The following is an 18,217-nucleotide window of genomic DNA, read 5'->3' on the forward strand; positions in this document are numbered from 1 at the left end:
TGCCCGCCACCAAGGCTGCATCTAGCTAGAGAAACTATGGAGTGCCTAAACTGCAAAAGACACAGACTAATATTGAGTCCCCAATAAGGTGCCATTTCCCAGGGACCCGGAATAAAATATTTCCATCATGGAGGGGGCAGTGATCTATCTTCTCTGAAAAAGACACTTTTCTAAATAGGAACTTGACTTACCTGACAGCAATGCATCTGTCAGGACCACCATTCAAGGACTTCGGAAATACCATATTGATGGCTTCCCACATAACATTGGTTCTAACTAAGGAACTTGTTTCACAGCAAAAGAAGTGCAGCACTGGGATCATCGTGTATGCCATTACCTAGGAGCAGCTAGCTTGACAGAACAATAAAATGACTTACTGAAGATTCAGTTATGACACTGGTTAGGAGATAACCTCAGAGCTTGGGGCTCCTCCTTAAACTATGTGGTATAAATGCTTTATATCAGTGTCCAAAACACCACACTATTTTTCATACTGCCAGAAAACACATGTATGGGAATTAAGTGTTGACAGTGATTCCTCTTACATGCCTAACAGCTTACTAAACTTTTGCCTCCTACAACTTTGGGTGCTGATGGTTCAGAAATCATGCTTCCCAAAGATGTAACATTTCTACAACACTTCCATTGAATTGGAACTTGAGAATGTTGCTTGGCCATTTTGTACTCCTCATGGCACTGAATTACCACCTAGGGAAGGAGTACAGGATAGAGTGACTGGTCCTGATTACCAAGAAAAAAATTGGGCTGCTGCTACACAATGGACTATGACTGGAGCCCAGGAGATTTTCTGGGGCATATCTAGTAAGAATGGAAAATTACAACTAACAAAAAAGCAGGTAACCTGAGGGATTCTGACTCTTCAAAAATGAAGGTGTAAGATGCTTCGCCAGGTAAAAAACAACAACAACAACAACAAAAAAGCCCTGACCATTTGAGGTGCTGGCTGAAAACAGGGAATACAGAATAAATGGTGAAAGAAGAAACTCACAGCATCAACTATGGCCTTATGACCAGTAACAGAGACAAAAACCTTGGCAGCAAACACACAAACACACACACACACACCCCTATCTTCTTGCAGTTTGCACACTGATCCTATCAACATCACTCTAGCAGTGACGTATCACCCCAATGGTGGCACTCATTTTGTTTTAGCATCAACCACTGATGTTAGCTTCTAGCTTTTTTTTTTTCGGCACCTTTTCCGTAAGTCTCTCCGCATCCTGCCAAAGCTACCAGTATCAGCTGAACAGGACTTCCTTCTCATATGTCTGGCGCCAAGTTCCTAGGGCTCTTCCGCTGAGCCACAAATAAAGTTCTGTTAACCTCAACCTCCATCAGCCTCTTTCCTTTGTTCCTCTATCACTTTCCTTTGTGCCCACTGGTGGTCAGCAGGGGGCTCTCCCTGGTAGATGTGTTCTAGCTGCTGCTTCTTGGCCTGGAATGGGAATCATGACCTCAACATCCCTACCCTTCTCACTGAAGCTATGAGTCTGCTCTTCCCCTGGGCTCCTTTTCTCGCCAAGCAGAAGGAACCACCCATACCTGGGCTTGGTGGTCCAGCTGCCTCCTGCAGTCACTCTATCTAGGTTGTCTCAGTATCCCTTTTCTGATCTTTCAACCTTCCCCACATCTATGTAACTGACTCCCTATATAAAATTCCCTCTGGTAAAATTTCTTGGGTAGACCAGGTGCGGTGGCTCACACCTGTAATCCCAACACTTTGGGAGGCCGAGGCAGGAGGATCACTTGTGCTCAGGAGTTCAAGACTAACCTGAGCAACATGGCTGGGGCGTAACCCCATCTCTACAAAAAATACAAAAATTAGCCGGGCTTGGTGGCACATGCCTGTAGTCCCAGCTACTCAGGAGGCTGATGTGGGAGGATCAATTGAGTCTGGGAGGTAGAGGTTGCAGTGAGCTGAGATCATGCCACTGCACTCCAGCCTGGGTGACAGAGTAAGACCTCATCTCAAAAAAAAAAGGCAATCCAAAAAATGAGAGAAGAGAGAGATATTACCAGTCAATGAATGATCCCATCAGTTTTCACTAACATTTAATGAGATCCAAAGACTACGAAAGCATCCAAAATTATTGAATCAAAAAAGAGTAAATGTATTTTTTAAATCTCCCAGATGTGAAAACCACCATCTTATAATCTGACCTTGCTATTCTTTTCTATTTAATCATCTAACCATGTAATCATTATAGATTTACTAATCTATAAATACCTTTTTTAAAAAAAGATATTGATTGAAGGCCAGGTATAGTGGCTCATGCCTGTAATCCTAGCATTTTGTGAGGCCATGGTGGGAGGATGGCTTGAACTCAGGAGTCTAGAACTCCTGGGCAACATCATGAGACCCTATCTCTACAAAGAATACAAAAATTAGCTAGGTGTGGTGGCGAGCGCCTACAGTCCCAGCTACTCAGGGGGCTGAGGTGGGAGGATCACTTCAGCCCAGGAAGTCGAGGCTGCAGGAGGCTGTGATTGTGCCTGGGCTACAGAGCAAGACCCTGTCTCCAAAAAAAAAAAAAAAAAAAAAAAAACAACAACAAAAAAAGATACTAATGGGAAACTGGGCAAGGTGTCACCTGCCTGTAGACCCAGTTACTCAGGAGGCTGAGTCAGAAAGATTGCTTGAGCTCAGGAGGAGTTCAAGTCCAGCCTAAGCAGCATAGCAAGACCCCTGTACCTTAAAAATAAATAAATATAAAAATGACACCGATTTGGAAGCTCTATGTAGAAATCTATTTTAGTTCTAAAACTTCAACCAAATAAGTGTTTTTATCCTTACTCAACTTTCCTCTACAAACAACTCAGGCTCTTGGAAGGCAATGAACAGAAAGAAAAGTAAACAGGAACTCTGTACTTGTTTATTATTTCAATTTTTTAAAGTCCATGCCATGGCAAAATCTTTAGGTACCTCCTTAAAAAAAAAAAAAAAAAAAAAAAAAAAAACTCCACATTTATTTTAGAGATAAACTTGTGAATCAAATCAGATTTTTTAAATGGAAATTAGACAAAGCAATACATAGAAACTAACTGGCTATAATGGCTGTTTTCTAAGTTACGAAACCTGGGCATTCTGAAAGCCTAATGGTCAAGGTCTGAAAATAAACGTCTTATCTAGGTGTTCTCAATGAATTAAACAATGGACAAATGAACATATTGTACACCTGTCTGGGTAATAAAACAAATATGAGTTAATAAATACCATCCACTTAGTGAGTGGCTAAAATTATGCTATTTATAAAGTTTACTTTTAGAAAACATAGCATCAGCTCTCCAATTATACAAGTAATTCGCTAACATTTCTTCCTAAAAATATCTCCAAAAATAATTTTTAAAGAGGCTCTGGACAACATGTTAAATAAATAATATACTGAACCATGTAAATACACATACTCAATGTCTTGTTTATGACTGAATAGTTTACATTTATGACTGCATAAGTTACACACAGTATGCTGTGTTAGCAATATACTGTCTCGTGAAATAAGCCTTGGAGAAAGAGTCAGAAGACTTGCTTATATTCCTGACTCCATCAACATCAGGCTGTATCATCTGGGCCAAGTCACTTTATGAATTATCCTATCTACCTGTAAAATGAGGAATAATAGTATCTGCCTTTAATAGCTTACAACTAAAATAATAACTATAAAAAACCAAGCTGTGGAAGAAAGACATTATGTACATGTATTGGATTTCAACTTCTTTACCCAAAATAAAAGCTTTTTCTGTTTGTGTTTTTTAAGATGGAGTCTCACTCTGTCACCTAGGCTGGAGTGCAGTGGTGCAATCTTGGCTCACTGCAACCTTGGCCTCCCGGGTTCAAGTTCTATTTTTAGTAGAGACAGGGTTTTACCATGTTGGCCAGGCTGGTCTTGAACTCCTGACCGCGAGTGATCTGCCAGCCTCGGCCTCCCAAAGTGCTGGAATTATAGGCATGAGCTACCATGCCCAGCTCTCAAAGGAAAAATCTTACAAGTCTGGAAATATCTCATTGACTGATCTTGAAGAAGACAGTAATAGAGACAATAGAGCATAGCTTTTAAAATAAGACAATCTAGACTTCACTACCTACTTCTATGCTTGTGAACTTGGGCAAGTCTATGTAAACTCTCTAACTTTGAATTTTCTCATATGTAAAATGTAAACATTTACCTCTTACAGGTTGTAGTGAGTATTAAATGAAGAAAAATATGTCAATTGCCTAGCACACTGCCTTAAGCATTCAAAAAAAAGTTTCTTTCCCTTGGAGTTTATGGTTACATTACAAATCATATACCCTCTTGGATTCACACAAAAACCTGATTTCAAGAAAAGCTATACAGCACACACTGGCTCTTCTTTCTCTTTAAAAAAAAAAAAAAACTTTCTTAGATTGCAGATAATTAGTGCAATTTTTTGTTTTGAATAATCTCCGGTCAAAGGAATTTAGTATCAACACATGTATCAATGAGGTGGGTATTTATCTCCTACCAAAAGTTCATTATCTCATGAGAATATTGCTTTATATAGTAATTTCTTTATAATATTTGATACCTCCTTTCTTTGTTAAGGGATGGACTAACAATTTAACAGTCAGTTGTATACACAGACTGTATATATTCGACTTTATTATAAAAACCAAACATATAAAACAAAGATCCTTTTAACTGCCTGCATATACCATTTCTAGCATCGTGCCTTCTACCTTCAGTGTTAACCTTATAAGAAAGTACACAAAGAGCCCTCTTTTGTTTTCCTCTGGTCAGCAGACATACAAGAGGAATTTTCAGTTATGTTAAATCCGCAATGATTTCAAAGCTAAAGAACAAGGTTAGGAAGGAAATAGTTGAAGAACATTACTAGATACAACTGATTTTCTCATGTAGACATATGATTCATTCCTTCAAAAAAAGCAAACAAAGCCAACAAAATCCTACTCTGATCACAGTTCAACCCCAAATATTATAGTAACTTTATGAGAAATCAGTTTAATACTGAATTTCTAGTCATAAAATATATTAAATAAAAAGTATAATCTGTGACAGGAAAGATGGAATGTTTCCAGGGGAGAAGAAGTTTCTACAGTTCACCTATGGCAAATGCTATTAATTGGATGATATATCCAATATGTACTCAGAATCCAGTAGCTGAACCCAAAAAGATTTTGCATAGCAAAAATTTTGGCACAGAAAGTGGCAATAACATTTACTCAAAAATAAAACTGGAGTGATATTTAGCAGTGTAAAACTTTCTAAACTAAGAAAAAAATGACCATAAAGGAAGTTCATCTGGTTTGCTTTCTAGACAAGGGCTTCGATAGAATTGAATGCTCTGGAACAAACAACAACAAACTAAAGATTAAACAAATAGAAGTTGGTAGAAACTCTGGAAATCTGCCACATTTACTCTGGATGAAAATCTTTCTGACAGTTTAGAAGAGAGGAACGGGGGTATAGGTCTGTTTTATCATTGCTTTCATCTAGAAACCATTAATCATTAAAGGTGGTACAGGATCAAATAAATTTTGCTTCCATCTTAAATATATGGTTTCTTATCAAGAACAGCACGTCTTGCAGTTCATGGTGAACTTCCTGATGTTTCTGCAAGAGTACTTTTCTTGCTCTCCAAAACGACCTCATTCCTAATCTGCTGTTTCTGTTTGCCTCATCTGCACTTAGCAGATCATGCTTCAGTGACTTAGAAATCCCAGCCACCAAAATTCAAGCCAATGTTTGAATTGAGAGGAAAGGGGGGAAAATCAAGTAATTAAACTACACTTGGAAGGGAGAATGGTTTTACCTCCTAAGACTTTATAGAGTGTTCTTTAATCCAGAACCAGAGTCTCCAATTTTAAGGAGACAGAAGTTATGACTTTATTTTTAACTTAAGGAATTACATTGTAACTATTATAATTCTCTTGGCCACATCTTCCAGTTTTACCTTCTGGCCATAACACAAAACCTCTAAAACCATTCCACTTAACACTGGACACTTCAAGTAAAATAGTTCAGTACTCTGAAGAGTTGCATTATTAAGAACTGCCTCAAATTGTTGCAACTTATCATATACTTGATTTAGAACCCAAAAGGGAAGGAGAAAAAGTCTGTAGTAGGCCTGGAGATAAAGCTTGTATAGTTAAGTTCGATAACCATATTCTGGGGTTATTAAACCAATAGCCAGTGCTAATAGTTTAAAAAACTCACTTCCTTTCATCTTATAAATCAAAGGATAAGCTTGAAAAGCTTTCTTAAAAATTAAAACCACCTTAAAAGATGGTGCTACCAAATATGCAATAATTTTATACAGTTAAAAGTTGGAGACTTTGGGGAATTAATATAATACATAGAAATATCTGAAAGAACAATGTTAATGAACTTATATACTGCAAATCAATGCTCTATTAAAAAATTAAAAAATTAACAGCTAGCTCTGTTTTTTGTTCTGCTAAGTCATCTTAACTGGTAAGCACTTTATAACATACCTTTGTAGAATGCCATTTTCCTGGGGTATTACACCATTGATAGCTGCCTGCAAACAAGAAACAGAGAAGGCCATTTAAAGAAACAGATAAATGCCCAAGTGTGGAGAACACTTTAAAAGGAAATAAGTATATTTTTAAAAATTTATTTAAACATAATACTAATTTTTTTAGTGATGCAAAATGTTGTCTATTAAATAAATGTTTCTATATTTCTGTTATAAAATTGTATTTTAGAAAATTTAAAAACATGCGTTTGACATGTAATATCCCCAAACCTTGAGTCATAAAGTCTACTTCTGTGGTTCTAATTCAGGCAAAACACTCACAGAACCCAAAGTTTAAGAATGCCAAAACAGGAAAAATCAGTAACTTAATCTTATAAACATTATTTCCTTTGTCAAACTGAGAAGAGCAAGATATAAAATCACAAATGAATGTATTATTTCATGTTATGATTATTATTCTTTTTTTTTTTTTTTTGAGACGGAGTTTCACTCTTGTTGCCCAGGCTGGAGTGCAATGGCGCAATCTCAACTCACCGCAACCTCTGCCTCCCAGGTTCAAGCAATTCTCCTGCCTCAGCCTCCTGAATAGCTAGGATTACAGGCATGCACCACTACACCCAGCTAATTTTGTATTTTTAGTAGAGACGGGGTTTCTCCATGTTGGTCAGGCTGGTCTCAAACTCCCGACCTCAGGTGATCCGCCCGCCTCGGCCTCCCAAAGTGCTGGGATTACAGGCATGAGCCACCGCGCCCGGCCATTACATTCCTAATGAAAAGAACATTGAGAAGAAAAGAATATAGGGCAAAAGTCCTTCAATAAACCTAAAACCATGACTATTAACAGGTAACAAAAGGAGGTAGCATTAGAGGAGAGGTTTCCTTACATTAAAACATCCCTAAAATTAATCTCTAAGCTAACAAGTTACCGAGTAGTCAGAACATAGCACAGGTATGACAGGACATGGATGTTTTTGAAGGCTATTAAGCAAGCAGGCTGTCAAATCCTGGAATGTAGACAGCTTACTGCAGGGTAACAGAGAATATTCTCAGGAAAACCAAACAAAAACAAACAAATAACAACATAAGCCCAACTTTTCCAACTCTGTCTTTATACCATAACAACTTCTCCTTCCCTACCCTTCCGTATCCACATCAAAATGAATAACCCACAAAAACAAAAAACACCTACCAATTCAATGTTTTATCAGCTGCCTGGAAATCAACTGCCAAAAGGAGTTTGGGTATTTTGTGAAATATTAACTTAAGTATTTGCCAGAGGTTTGCCAAATTCACACCATCGTACTGTTGAATGGAAATAAATAGAGTGTAGGGTGTTTGCTATGAATTTTGAGAGCTGTAATGTTCCAGTGGAAAAATAAAACAAAGAAATCCATAGATTAATACAGACAATAGATACCACAGAACCCTGATGACCCTGGAGGCTTGTAAATCCTTTGAGTAAAGCAAATGCTAAAATTAGTTTTCAAAGACACAAGTTCAGTGGAAGTATTTCTGCCCAGTACCAGGTTAACTATCCTCTTTTGGTCAATAGCATTGGTTCCATGTACACGTATCTCCTTTGCTAAGTAACAGTAAATGGTTAAGAGAATGCTCTGTGGTGCTGGAAAAGAAACAAAATACCAGAGCTTAGAAAGATTTGGTTCAAATCTTTCAAAAAACATTTTCACTGAGGAATGCCAAAGTATAATGGAAAGAACACTAAGGACTCAGAAAGTCCAAAGTCTGAAACCAGGCTCTCCCATTTATTAATTTGGTAACCTTAGTATATTCACTGAACTTATCTGAGCCTCAGTTTCCTTATCTGTGTAATACGTAATTGTATAATGAGCTAAATATTACATACTCAGCCACAAAAGTCCTACCTTTTTGTTTCTCAAAGGCCTGTCTGGCACAGTGTCTGCACAATAAAGGCACTCAATAATTATTAAATGAATTAATAATAGAGGAATACAAAGAAAAGTCACCTATTCAAGACTTTAAAGCAGGCTCAGAAAAACCTGGATAAAATAACGCCTCACCTGAGGCTGAAGAATGAGTGAAAAGTAGCAAGATGGGGAGGGGATTCTATACAGAAGGAACAGTGATACAAATCCACTTTTCAACCCTTTCCTTTCCCAAAACCTTAGATTATTTTAAATAGTTAATTTATCTTGGAGAAGTTAGCCCCTGACCTCAATCTTATGTACAGCAAACTCTGTACATAAATAAATAAAATGTAATCCAGAATAAAGGTACAATAAAAGTATAATTTGGTAAAGGAATAGAGAATAGGGAAACAGATTTTTGACTGTGATGATTAAGGAAAACTTTAGGGAAGAGGGGACATTTGATCTCTGCTTCAAACAATGGGAAGGTACAGAAGCAAAGGAAAATTCCAGATTCCAACATGTTCAATTTTGAACATGTTAACTTTCAGGTGACAGGAGAATATCAATTGTTCATATAATAAACGTGTATTAATTGCCAACTATGTACCAAGCACGATGCTAGACAATTAAGATATAGTGATGAACATAACACAGCTTGCCTTCTACGAGGGACCAAGTATATTCAACAGTTAGTTTTACTATGAAAAATTCAGCTAATACCAAAATGGAGATGTCCAAAAAGTAACTGAAAAATCACAGCTACATTCAGAAAAGCAACATCTGTTTAAAGGCAAATAAATGAAACCCTAGAAATATTTTAATTCACTCCCTCACTCAGCTATCTTCTTTGTTGAAGAAAAAGGAGACGAAGATAAAATCTGGAGTAATTCATTAAAAACAAAACAAATAAAAATAAAAATGTAAAGGACAGATAGGAGGAAAAAGACTGGGAAAGTGTTATAGAGGAGGCAAAGAAGAAACTATAAGGAGATACTATACAAAAGCTAGAAAATGTGAAAATACACTAAAATTATGAAGCCTAAAGTTATTAGACATATTTTAAAACAGTTTAACAATAACTAAATTATAAAAACTAAAAAGATAAATGGGCAACTAAGAATAATTGACTCTCTTAAAACATTTGTGTGAAAAGCCGGAAGACAGAAACTGTAAGAAGAACAGCTGCAGTAAGTTTTTGTCTGCTTTTTTTTCCTCCATAAGAATATTGATTTCTTGAGTTTATAGAATCCACAGGAAAAAGGGACAAAAAAAGGCACAAGAAACGAGTATATTGCATTGGTGAAAGTACATTAAAAGGCACAAAAAGGAAACAATAAGAAATTAGAAGTGACAGCACTATTGAGATGAAAATTCAATTTCTAAATTAAAGGCCAAAATCGTGAGTTAGATTGTTCAATGTAGAAAATAAAATCTATTACAGAGAAGACAACTTCAGGAAGTTTTCCAATATCTCAAAGGTGGATAAAATTGAAAGTTTGGTTAAATACAACACTCTTACCAATTGCCTATTCATTGCCAAGCACTATGTAAGACTTTGCGGATGGCCCAGTACCTGATCTAGGGCTCAGGAGAGGGGCTCAGATGGAGGGGATACTTTCAGAAAAGAGATCAATAAGATCTGAACTGTAGACTAAAAATTATACTGAGCTTATTACAAGAACTACATCACTTGCTAAATACTAACTATCTCATTGCTTAATATTAATTTTGCTAGCAAGATATTATATCTCTCACTCTATAATAGGAAAATGATAGACTGATTAAATATTTGGTCAAAATAATAGAGAACAGAATCAGGACAATATCTCCATTTCTGAGACTGACTCAAACAACTATGGTGGATCATTATCATACTGTAATGTATTTTAAGAAGAACATCTTGCCTTGACCTAGTTTATACTCATTTGAAACTCCATTTTGGTATAAATAACTATTACTGCCTTCAAGCTAATTATGTTCATGATATTTTTAATCCAATTAATGTACCTCAATCAAAATCCAGCCCCTAAATTCTGTTTAGCAAAACTGACAACGAAAACAACACCCTCTAAAATGCCAGTTTCCATAGTACACTAAAAGGCATGTAAGGTATGCATAAAATACAGTGGAAGCCAATGTCAGAGATGGCCAAAGGAGCCTTAACAAAAGGGGAAAATCATGACATTCATGGTGGGCTTTAGACCTTTTGGGGAAAGGAAATGGCAAAAATTTCTATAAATCTCATTGTAACATCACATATGAAAGGAAACCAAGTCACTGGTAAATTGGTAGATTACAAAACAGTGGCATGTAACATAAATCATACCCTACATGGAATGCTAGGATATCCTTTCTCTAATATATAGAAAATCTTAACTTTAGTCCCTTTTTGTAAACAAAAGACCCTTAAAGAAAATGGCAATGACAAATTTTTAAGAGGAATGGAGATGAGACAGGGATGTAGAGACAGCATCCAAAAGCCTCAAAAATAACTTATGAGTAAAGGAGTTGTGGTAACAATAATGGCAGCTAACACTATACTATTTTTATTAAATGTGAGGCATTTTCAAAGTACATTACATATATCAATTCATTTAACTCTCACATTACCTCAATTTTACAGAGAAGGACACCAAGAAAACAAAGAAGAAAACTGTCACAACAATGGGTAGGCAAATGATGAAAAATAAAGAATTGCTAAATTGGACATCAAAATTCAAAGTGTTTGCCCTTTGAAAGATACCATTAAGAAAATAAAAAGACAAGCTGCAGACTAGGAAAAAGTATTTATAATACATGTATCTGAGATAGATTTATATTAAAAATTTATAAAGAATTCTGGAGACTTAAGACAAGTCAATAAGAAAATGGGGGAAAGATCTGAACAGATACTTCTCAAAAGAAGATATGTGAATGATGAAAAGCACATAAAAAGATGTTCAAATTAGTCATCAAACAAATACAAGCTAAAACCACAATAAGATACCACTACACACCCAATGGTTAAATTAAATCAGATAATACAAGTATTAGCAATAATATCAAGCAACAGAACATCTCATACACTGTACAAACAACTTTCAAAATTGTGTGGTAGTTTGATATGTAGGTAAATATGTGACGGAGGCAGCCACCACCAGTGGAAGCACATACCACAAACCTGCTTCCACCAGTACCCCACTCCATTTTACGTATGTGCACCCTGCCACACTACCACAGCTGCTGAAATACACAAATGAACACAGAGCCCGCTAACGCCGCCAAGACAAAGGGCATTGGCAAGCACCACCCATGGAAGTGTCATGGCCAGAGGATTGGGAACATCTCAGAAGCTCCAGTACAGCATGTTCCTACCTCAAGAGTCCAGACAAGAACGCTGGGGGCCTGGTGTCAGGCCCCTAAAGTGAGAGCATGAAGCCTAGGAGGGATGAGCTTAGCCTTAGCTCCCTAAAATCTTTCACAAAGGAAGTGACTTCACCGAACTCACCTTATACTACAATTAAACCTCCAAATGCATCAAAGAAGACAAAAGCAAAACAAACAAACAAACAAACACATTCAAAGGATTAGCATTTTCAAAGATTGAAGGAATATCACCCACACTGATGAGAAGGAACCAGTGCAGCAAGAACTCTGGCAACTCAAAAAGGCACAGTGTCTTCTCACCTAAAAACAACCACACTAATTCCCCAGTACTGGGTCTTAACCAGACTGAATGGCTGAAATGAAAGAAACAGAATTGAAAGTATAAATAGAAACAAAAATCATCTGGATTCGAGAGAAAGTTGAAACCCAATAAAAGGATTCTAAGGAATACAATAAAATAATACAGGAGATAAAAGACAAATGGCAATTATAAGAAAGAATCTGATAGAGCTGAAAGACTCCAACAATTTTAAAACACAGTCACAGGTGTATTAGTTCATTCTCACACTGATATAAAGCATTACTTCAGACTGTGTAATTTATAAAGAAAAGAGGTTTAATTGACTCAGTTCCACAGGCTGTACAGAAGGCATGGCTGGGAAGTCCTCAGGAAACTTACAATAATGCCAGTAGGGCGAAGGGGAAGCAAGCACATCTTCACATGGCAGCAAGAGAGACAGAGAGACTCAAGGGGGAAGTGCCACACACTTTTAAACTATCAGATCTCATGAGAACTCACTATCATGAGAACACTGGGGGTAAATCCACCCCCATGGTCCAATCACCTCCCACCAGGTCCCTCCCCCAACATTGGGAATTACAATTCAACATGGGATTTGGGTGGGGACACAGAGGCAAACAATATTAACAAATATTAACAGCAGGAAATCAACCAAGGAGAAGAAAGAATCTCAGAGTCTGAAGGCCAGTTCCCCAAAATAATTCATTCAGACAAAAATAAAGAAAAGAGATTCAAGAATAAACAAAGCCTCCAAGAAATATGGGATTATCTAAAGAGACCAAATCTACATCTCATTGGCATCCCTAAAAGAGAAAGCAAGAAACATGGAAAACATGTTTTAGAGTGTCATTGATGAAATTTTTTCCAACCTTGCTAAACATGACAACATCAAATTCAGGAAATGCAGAGAACCCCTGCAAGGTACTATAAAAGACGACCTTGCCCAAGACAGAGTAATCAGATTCTCTAAGATCAAAGTGAAAGATAAAATGTTAAAGGCAGCTAGGAAGAAGGAGGTCACCAACAAAAGAAACTTCTTCAGGTTAACAGTGGAACTTTCAACAGAAACCCCACAAGCCAGAAGAGATTGAGGGATTATATTCAGTATTCTTAAAGAAAAAGAATTCCAACCAAGAATTCCATATACAGCCAAACTAAGATAAGCTTCATAAGAAAAGGATAAATAAGATCCTTTTCAGACTAGCAAATGCTAAGGGAATTTGTTACCACTAGACCTGACTTGCCAGAACTCCTTAAGGAAGTGCTAAATATGGAAAAGAAACACCAAAACAGGCCATCACAAAAACACACTTAAGTACATAGATCACTGATAATATAAAGCAACCGCACAATTAAGATGTGTAACAACCAGGTAACAACAAGATGACAGGATAAATCCTCACCTATCAATATTAACCTTGTATGTAAATGGGTTAATGCCCCAATTAAAAGGCACAGACTGGCAAGTTGGATAAGGAAGTTAAGACCTAACTGTATGCTGTCATCAAGAGACCCATCACACATAAATGCAAGAGACCCATCACACCCACAGGCTCAAAGTAAACAGAGAAAAATCTACCAAGCAAACAAAAACTCAACAAAGCAGGGGTTGCTATTCTAATTTCAGATAAAACACACTTTAAATCAATAAAGATTAAAAAAAAAAAAACTTTTCTCCCTAACACTGCTTTAGCTATGTCCCCGAGTTTCTGGTATATTGTATCTTTGATCTCATTAGTTTCAAAGAATTTCTTGAATTCTGCCTCTATTTTATTGTTTACCCAAAGTCATTCAGGAGCAGGTTAACTTCCATTAAATTGTATGTTTTTGAGTGATTTTTGGATCATTCAAAATACTAGCAAACAAATCCAGCAGCACATCCAGTAAGGGCATTACATAATGCTGAAGGGTTTAATTCAACAAGAAGACCTAAATATCCTAAATATATATGCACCAAACACAGAAGTACCCAGATTCAAACAGCAAATACTTAGAGATCAATGAAGAGACTTAGTAACCACACAATAATAATAGGAGACTTCAACACTCTACTGACATTATTAGACAGATCATCAAAGATACAATATATCAGAAACTCTGGGACATAGCTAAAGCAGTGTTAGGAGAAAAGTTTATAGCGCTGAACACCCACAGCAAAAAGAAAGACCTCAAATTAACAACCTAACATCACAACTTGAATTAAAGAAACAAGAGGAAACCAACCACAAAGCTAGCAGAAGAAATAACCAAAATCAAAGCTGAACTGAAGGAAACTGAGGCAGGAAAACAGCATATAAAAGATCAATAAGGTCAAGAATTAGTTCCTTGAAAGAATAAATAAAACTGACATAATAACTAGCTAGACTAATGAAGAAAAAAAAGATACATGCTCCAAATGAACACAATAAAAAATAACAAAGGGGACATTACCACCAAATCCAGAGAAATACAAAGAATACTCAGAGACTACTATGAACATCTCTCTATGCACAAAGGCTAGAAAAAGTAGAAAAAATGAATAAATCTCTGGAAACATACAACCTCCCAAGATTGGATCACGAAGAAACTGAATCTCTGAACAGACCAATAATAAATTATAAAATTGAATGAGTAATAATAAGCCTACCAATGAAAAAAAGGCCAGGACCAGACACAGTCATTCACAGCCAAATTCTACCAGATGTATATAGAAGATCTGATACCATTCTTAGTGAAACTATTCCAAATATTTAAGAGAGAGTCCTCCCTAACTCACTGTTTGAGGCCAGCATCATCCTGACACCAAAACCTGGGAGAGACAACAAAAAATGAAAGCTTCAGGCCAATATCATTGATGAACACAGATGCAAAAATCCTTGACAAAATACTAGCAAACCAAAGTCAGCAACACATCCAAAAGCTATTGCTTTATGATCAAGTGAGCCTGGAATACAAGGTTGGTTTAATATATACAAATCAATTGGCTTGGCACAGCGACTCATGCCTGTAATCCCAGCACTTTGGGAGGCTGTGGCCCGTGGATCACATGAGGTCAGCAGTTCGAGACCAGCCTGACCAGCATGGTGAAACCACATCTCTACTGAAAATACATAATTAGCCAGAAGTGGTGATGCATGCCTGTAATCCCAGCTACTTGGGAGGCTGATGCAGGAGAACTGCTTGAACCTGGGAGACAGAGGTTGCAGTGAGCCAAGATTGCACCATTGTACTCCAGCCTGGGCAACAAGAGCTAGACTCTGTCTCGCAAATAAAAAAATAAAAAAAAAATACACAAATCAATTAATGTGATTTACCACATAAACAGAACTAAAAACAAAACAACATGATCATCTCAACAGATACAGAAAAGGCTTTCAATAAAATTCACCATCCTTCATGTTAAAAAAACCCTCAACAAACGAGGCACTGAAGGAGCACAATTCAAAATAATAAGAACCCATCTATGACAAATCCATAGCCAACATCACACTGAATGGGCAAAAGATGGAAGCATTCCCCTTGAAAACCTGAACAAGAAAAGGATGCCCTCTCTCACCACTCTATTCAACATGGCACTGGAAGTCCTAGCCAGAGCAATCAGGCAAGAGAAAGAAATAAAAGGCATCCAAATAGAAAGAGAGGAAGTCAAACTATCTCTGTTTTGCAGATGATATGATTGCAAACCTAGAAAACCTCATAGTTTCTGTCCAAAAGCTACTAACTCTGATAAACAACTCCAGGATTATTTCAGAATATAAAATTAAGGTACAAAAATGGTCAGGCCAGGCACGGTGACTCACACCTGTAATCCCAGCATTCTGGGAGGCCGAGGTGGGTGTATCACTTGAGTCCAGGAGTTTGAGGCCAGCGTGGCCAACATGGTGAGACCCCATCTCTACTGAAAACACAAAAATTAGCCGGGCATGGTGGCACCTGTGGTCCCAGCTATTCAGGAGGCTGAGGCAGGAGAATCGCTTGAGCCTGGATGGCGGAGGTTGCAGAGAGGTGAGATTGTGCCACTGTTCCAGCCTGGGTGACAGAGTGAGACTCTGTCTCAAAAAAAAACAGACCAGGCATGGTGGCTCATGGCTGTAATTCCAGTACTTTGGGAGGCTGAGGCAAGAGAATTGCTTGAGCTCAGGAGTTCAAGACCAGTGTGAGCAACATGGCATAACCCCGTCTCTATAAAAAATACAAAAACAATTAGCCAGGCAAGGGAGCATGCATCTGTAGTCCCAACTACTCAGGAGATTCAGGTGGGAAGATCACTTGGGCCCAGGAGGCAGAGGTTGCAGTGAGCCAAGATCGAATTACTGCACTCCAGCTTGAGTAACAGAGGGGTCAAACAACAACAACAATAACAACAGCAAAAACAACAACAACAAAACCAATATACAAAAATTAGTAGCATTTCTATACACCTACAATGTCCAAGCTGAGAGTCAATACAAGAATGCAATTCCACTTACAATAGCCACAAAGAAAATGAAATACCCTAGGAATACAGCTAACTAGGGGAGGTGAAAGATCTCTGTAATGAGAATTACAAAAGATTGCTCAAAGGTATCACACATGACACAAAGAAAGGAAAAAACATTTCATGCTCATCAATAGGAAGAATCAATATTGTGAAAATGGCCACACTGAGTAAAGCAATTTACAGTTTCAATGCTATTTGTATCAAACTACCGAGGACATTCTTCACACAATTACAAAAGACTACTTTAAAATTCATATGGAACCAAAAAGGAGCCTGAATAGCCAAGACAATCCTAAGCAAAAAGAGCCTAAGCAAAAAACTGGAGGCACCACATTAACTGACTTCAAACTATACTATAAAGCTGCAGTAACCATTACAGCATGGTACTGGTACAAAAACACGCAGACTCATGGAACAGAATAGAGAGCCCAGAAACAATGCCACACTCGAACAACCACCAGATCTTTGACAAAGGTAACAAAAACAAGCAATGGGGAAAGGACTCCCTATTCAATAAATGGTGTTGGGGTAGCTGGTTAGTCATATGCAGAAGACTGAAACTGGACCCCTTCCATACAGCATATACAAAAATCAACTCAAGATGAATTAAAGACTCAAATGTGAAACCTAAAACCTCGAAGATAACCTAGGAGATACCATTCTGGACCTAAGTCCTGGCAAAGATTTCATGACAAACACGCCAAAAGCAACTGCAACAAAAACAAAAAATGACAAATGAGACATAATTAAACTAAAGAGCTTCTGCCCAGCAAAAGAAACTATCAACAGAGTAATCGCACAACTAATGGAATGGGAGAAAATATTTGCAACCTACAGAATGGGAGAAGATATATGTATCCGAAAAAGGTCTAATATCCAGAATCTATAAGAAACTTAAACAACTTAATGAGCAAAAAACAAACAACCTCATTAAAAAGTGGGCAAAGGACATGATCAAACACTTTTCAAAAGAAGACATACATGCAGACAGAAAGCACACGAAAAAATGCTCAATATCACTAATCATTAGAGAAATGCAAATCAAAACCACAATGAGAAACCATCTCATATCAGTCAGAATGGCTATTATTTAAATCTCTAAAAATAAAAGGTGCTGGTGAGGTAGCAGAGAAAAGGGAGTGCTTACATGCCGTTGGTGGGAATGTAAATTAGTTCAGCCATTCTGGAAACCAGTTCGGCGATTTCTCAAAGAACTTAAGAAAGAATTACCATTCGACCCCACAATCATTACTGGGTATATACCCAAAGGAATATAAATTGTTCTACCTTAAAGATACATGCATGTATCTGTTCATCACAGCACTATTCACCATAACAAAGACATGGAATCAACCTAAATGCTCATCAAGGGTGGACTGGAAAAGAAAATATGGTACATTTAGACCACAGAATAACTACCCAGCCATAAAAATGAGCAACAATATGTCCTTTGCAGCAACACGGATGGTGCTGGAGGCCACTATCCCAAACTAACGCAGGTACAGAAAACCAAACATAGTGTGTTCTCACTTATAAGTAGGAGGTAAATACTCAGTATACATAGACACAAAGAAGGGAACAACAGACACTGGGGCCTCCTTGAGAGTGGAGGGTGGGAGGAAAGTGAGGGAAGAGAACTACCTATCAGGTACTATGCTTATTAGTGATGAATTAATCTGTACTCCACACCTCCGTGACACA

General features: G+C 37.4%; 1 protein-coding gene across 1 annotated transcript in view; it reads right to left on the minus strand.

Moving 5' to 3' along the window:
- Positions 1-18,217, minus strand: part of FAF1 (Fas associated factor 1) — a 511,769-nt gene that overhangs the window by 349,874 nt on the left and 143,678 nt on the right. The window contains exon 3 of the mRNA XM_030823889.1: positions 6,497-6,543. Within this exon, the coding sequence (XP_030679749.1) occupies positions 6,497-6,543 (47 nt within the window). The remainder of the gene's footprint in view (positions 1-6,496; positions 6,544-18,217) is intronic.

This window comes from Nomascus leucogenys, chromosome 12 (genome assembly GCF_006542625.1).
Source record: "Nomascus leucogenys isolate Asia chromosome 12, Asia_NLE_v1, whole genome shotgun sequence".
In the NCBI taxonomy this organism is placed as follows: domain Eukaryota; kingdom Metazoa; phylum Chordata; class Mammalia; order Primates; family Hylobatidae; genus Nomascus; species Nomascus leucogenys.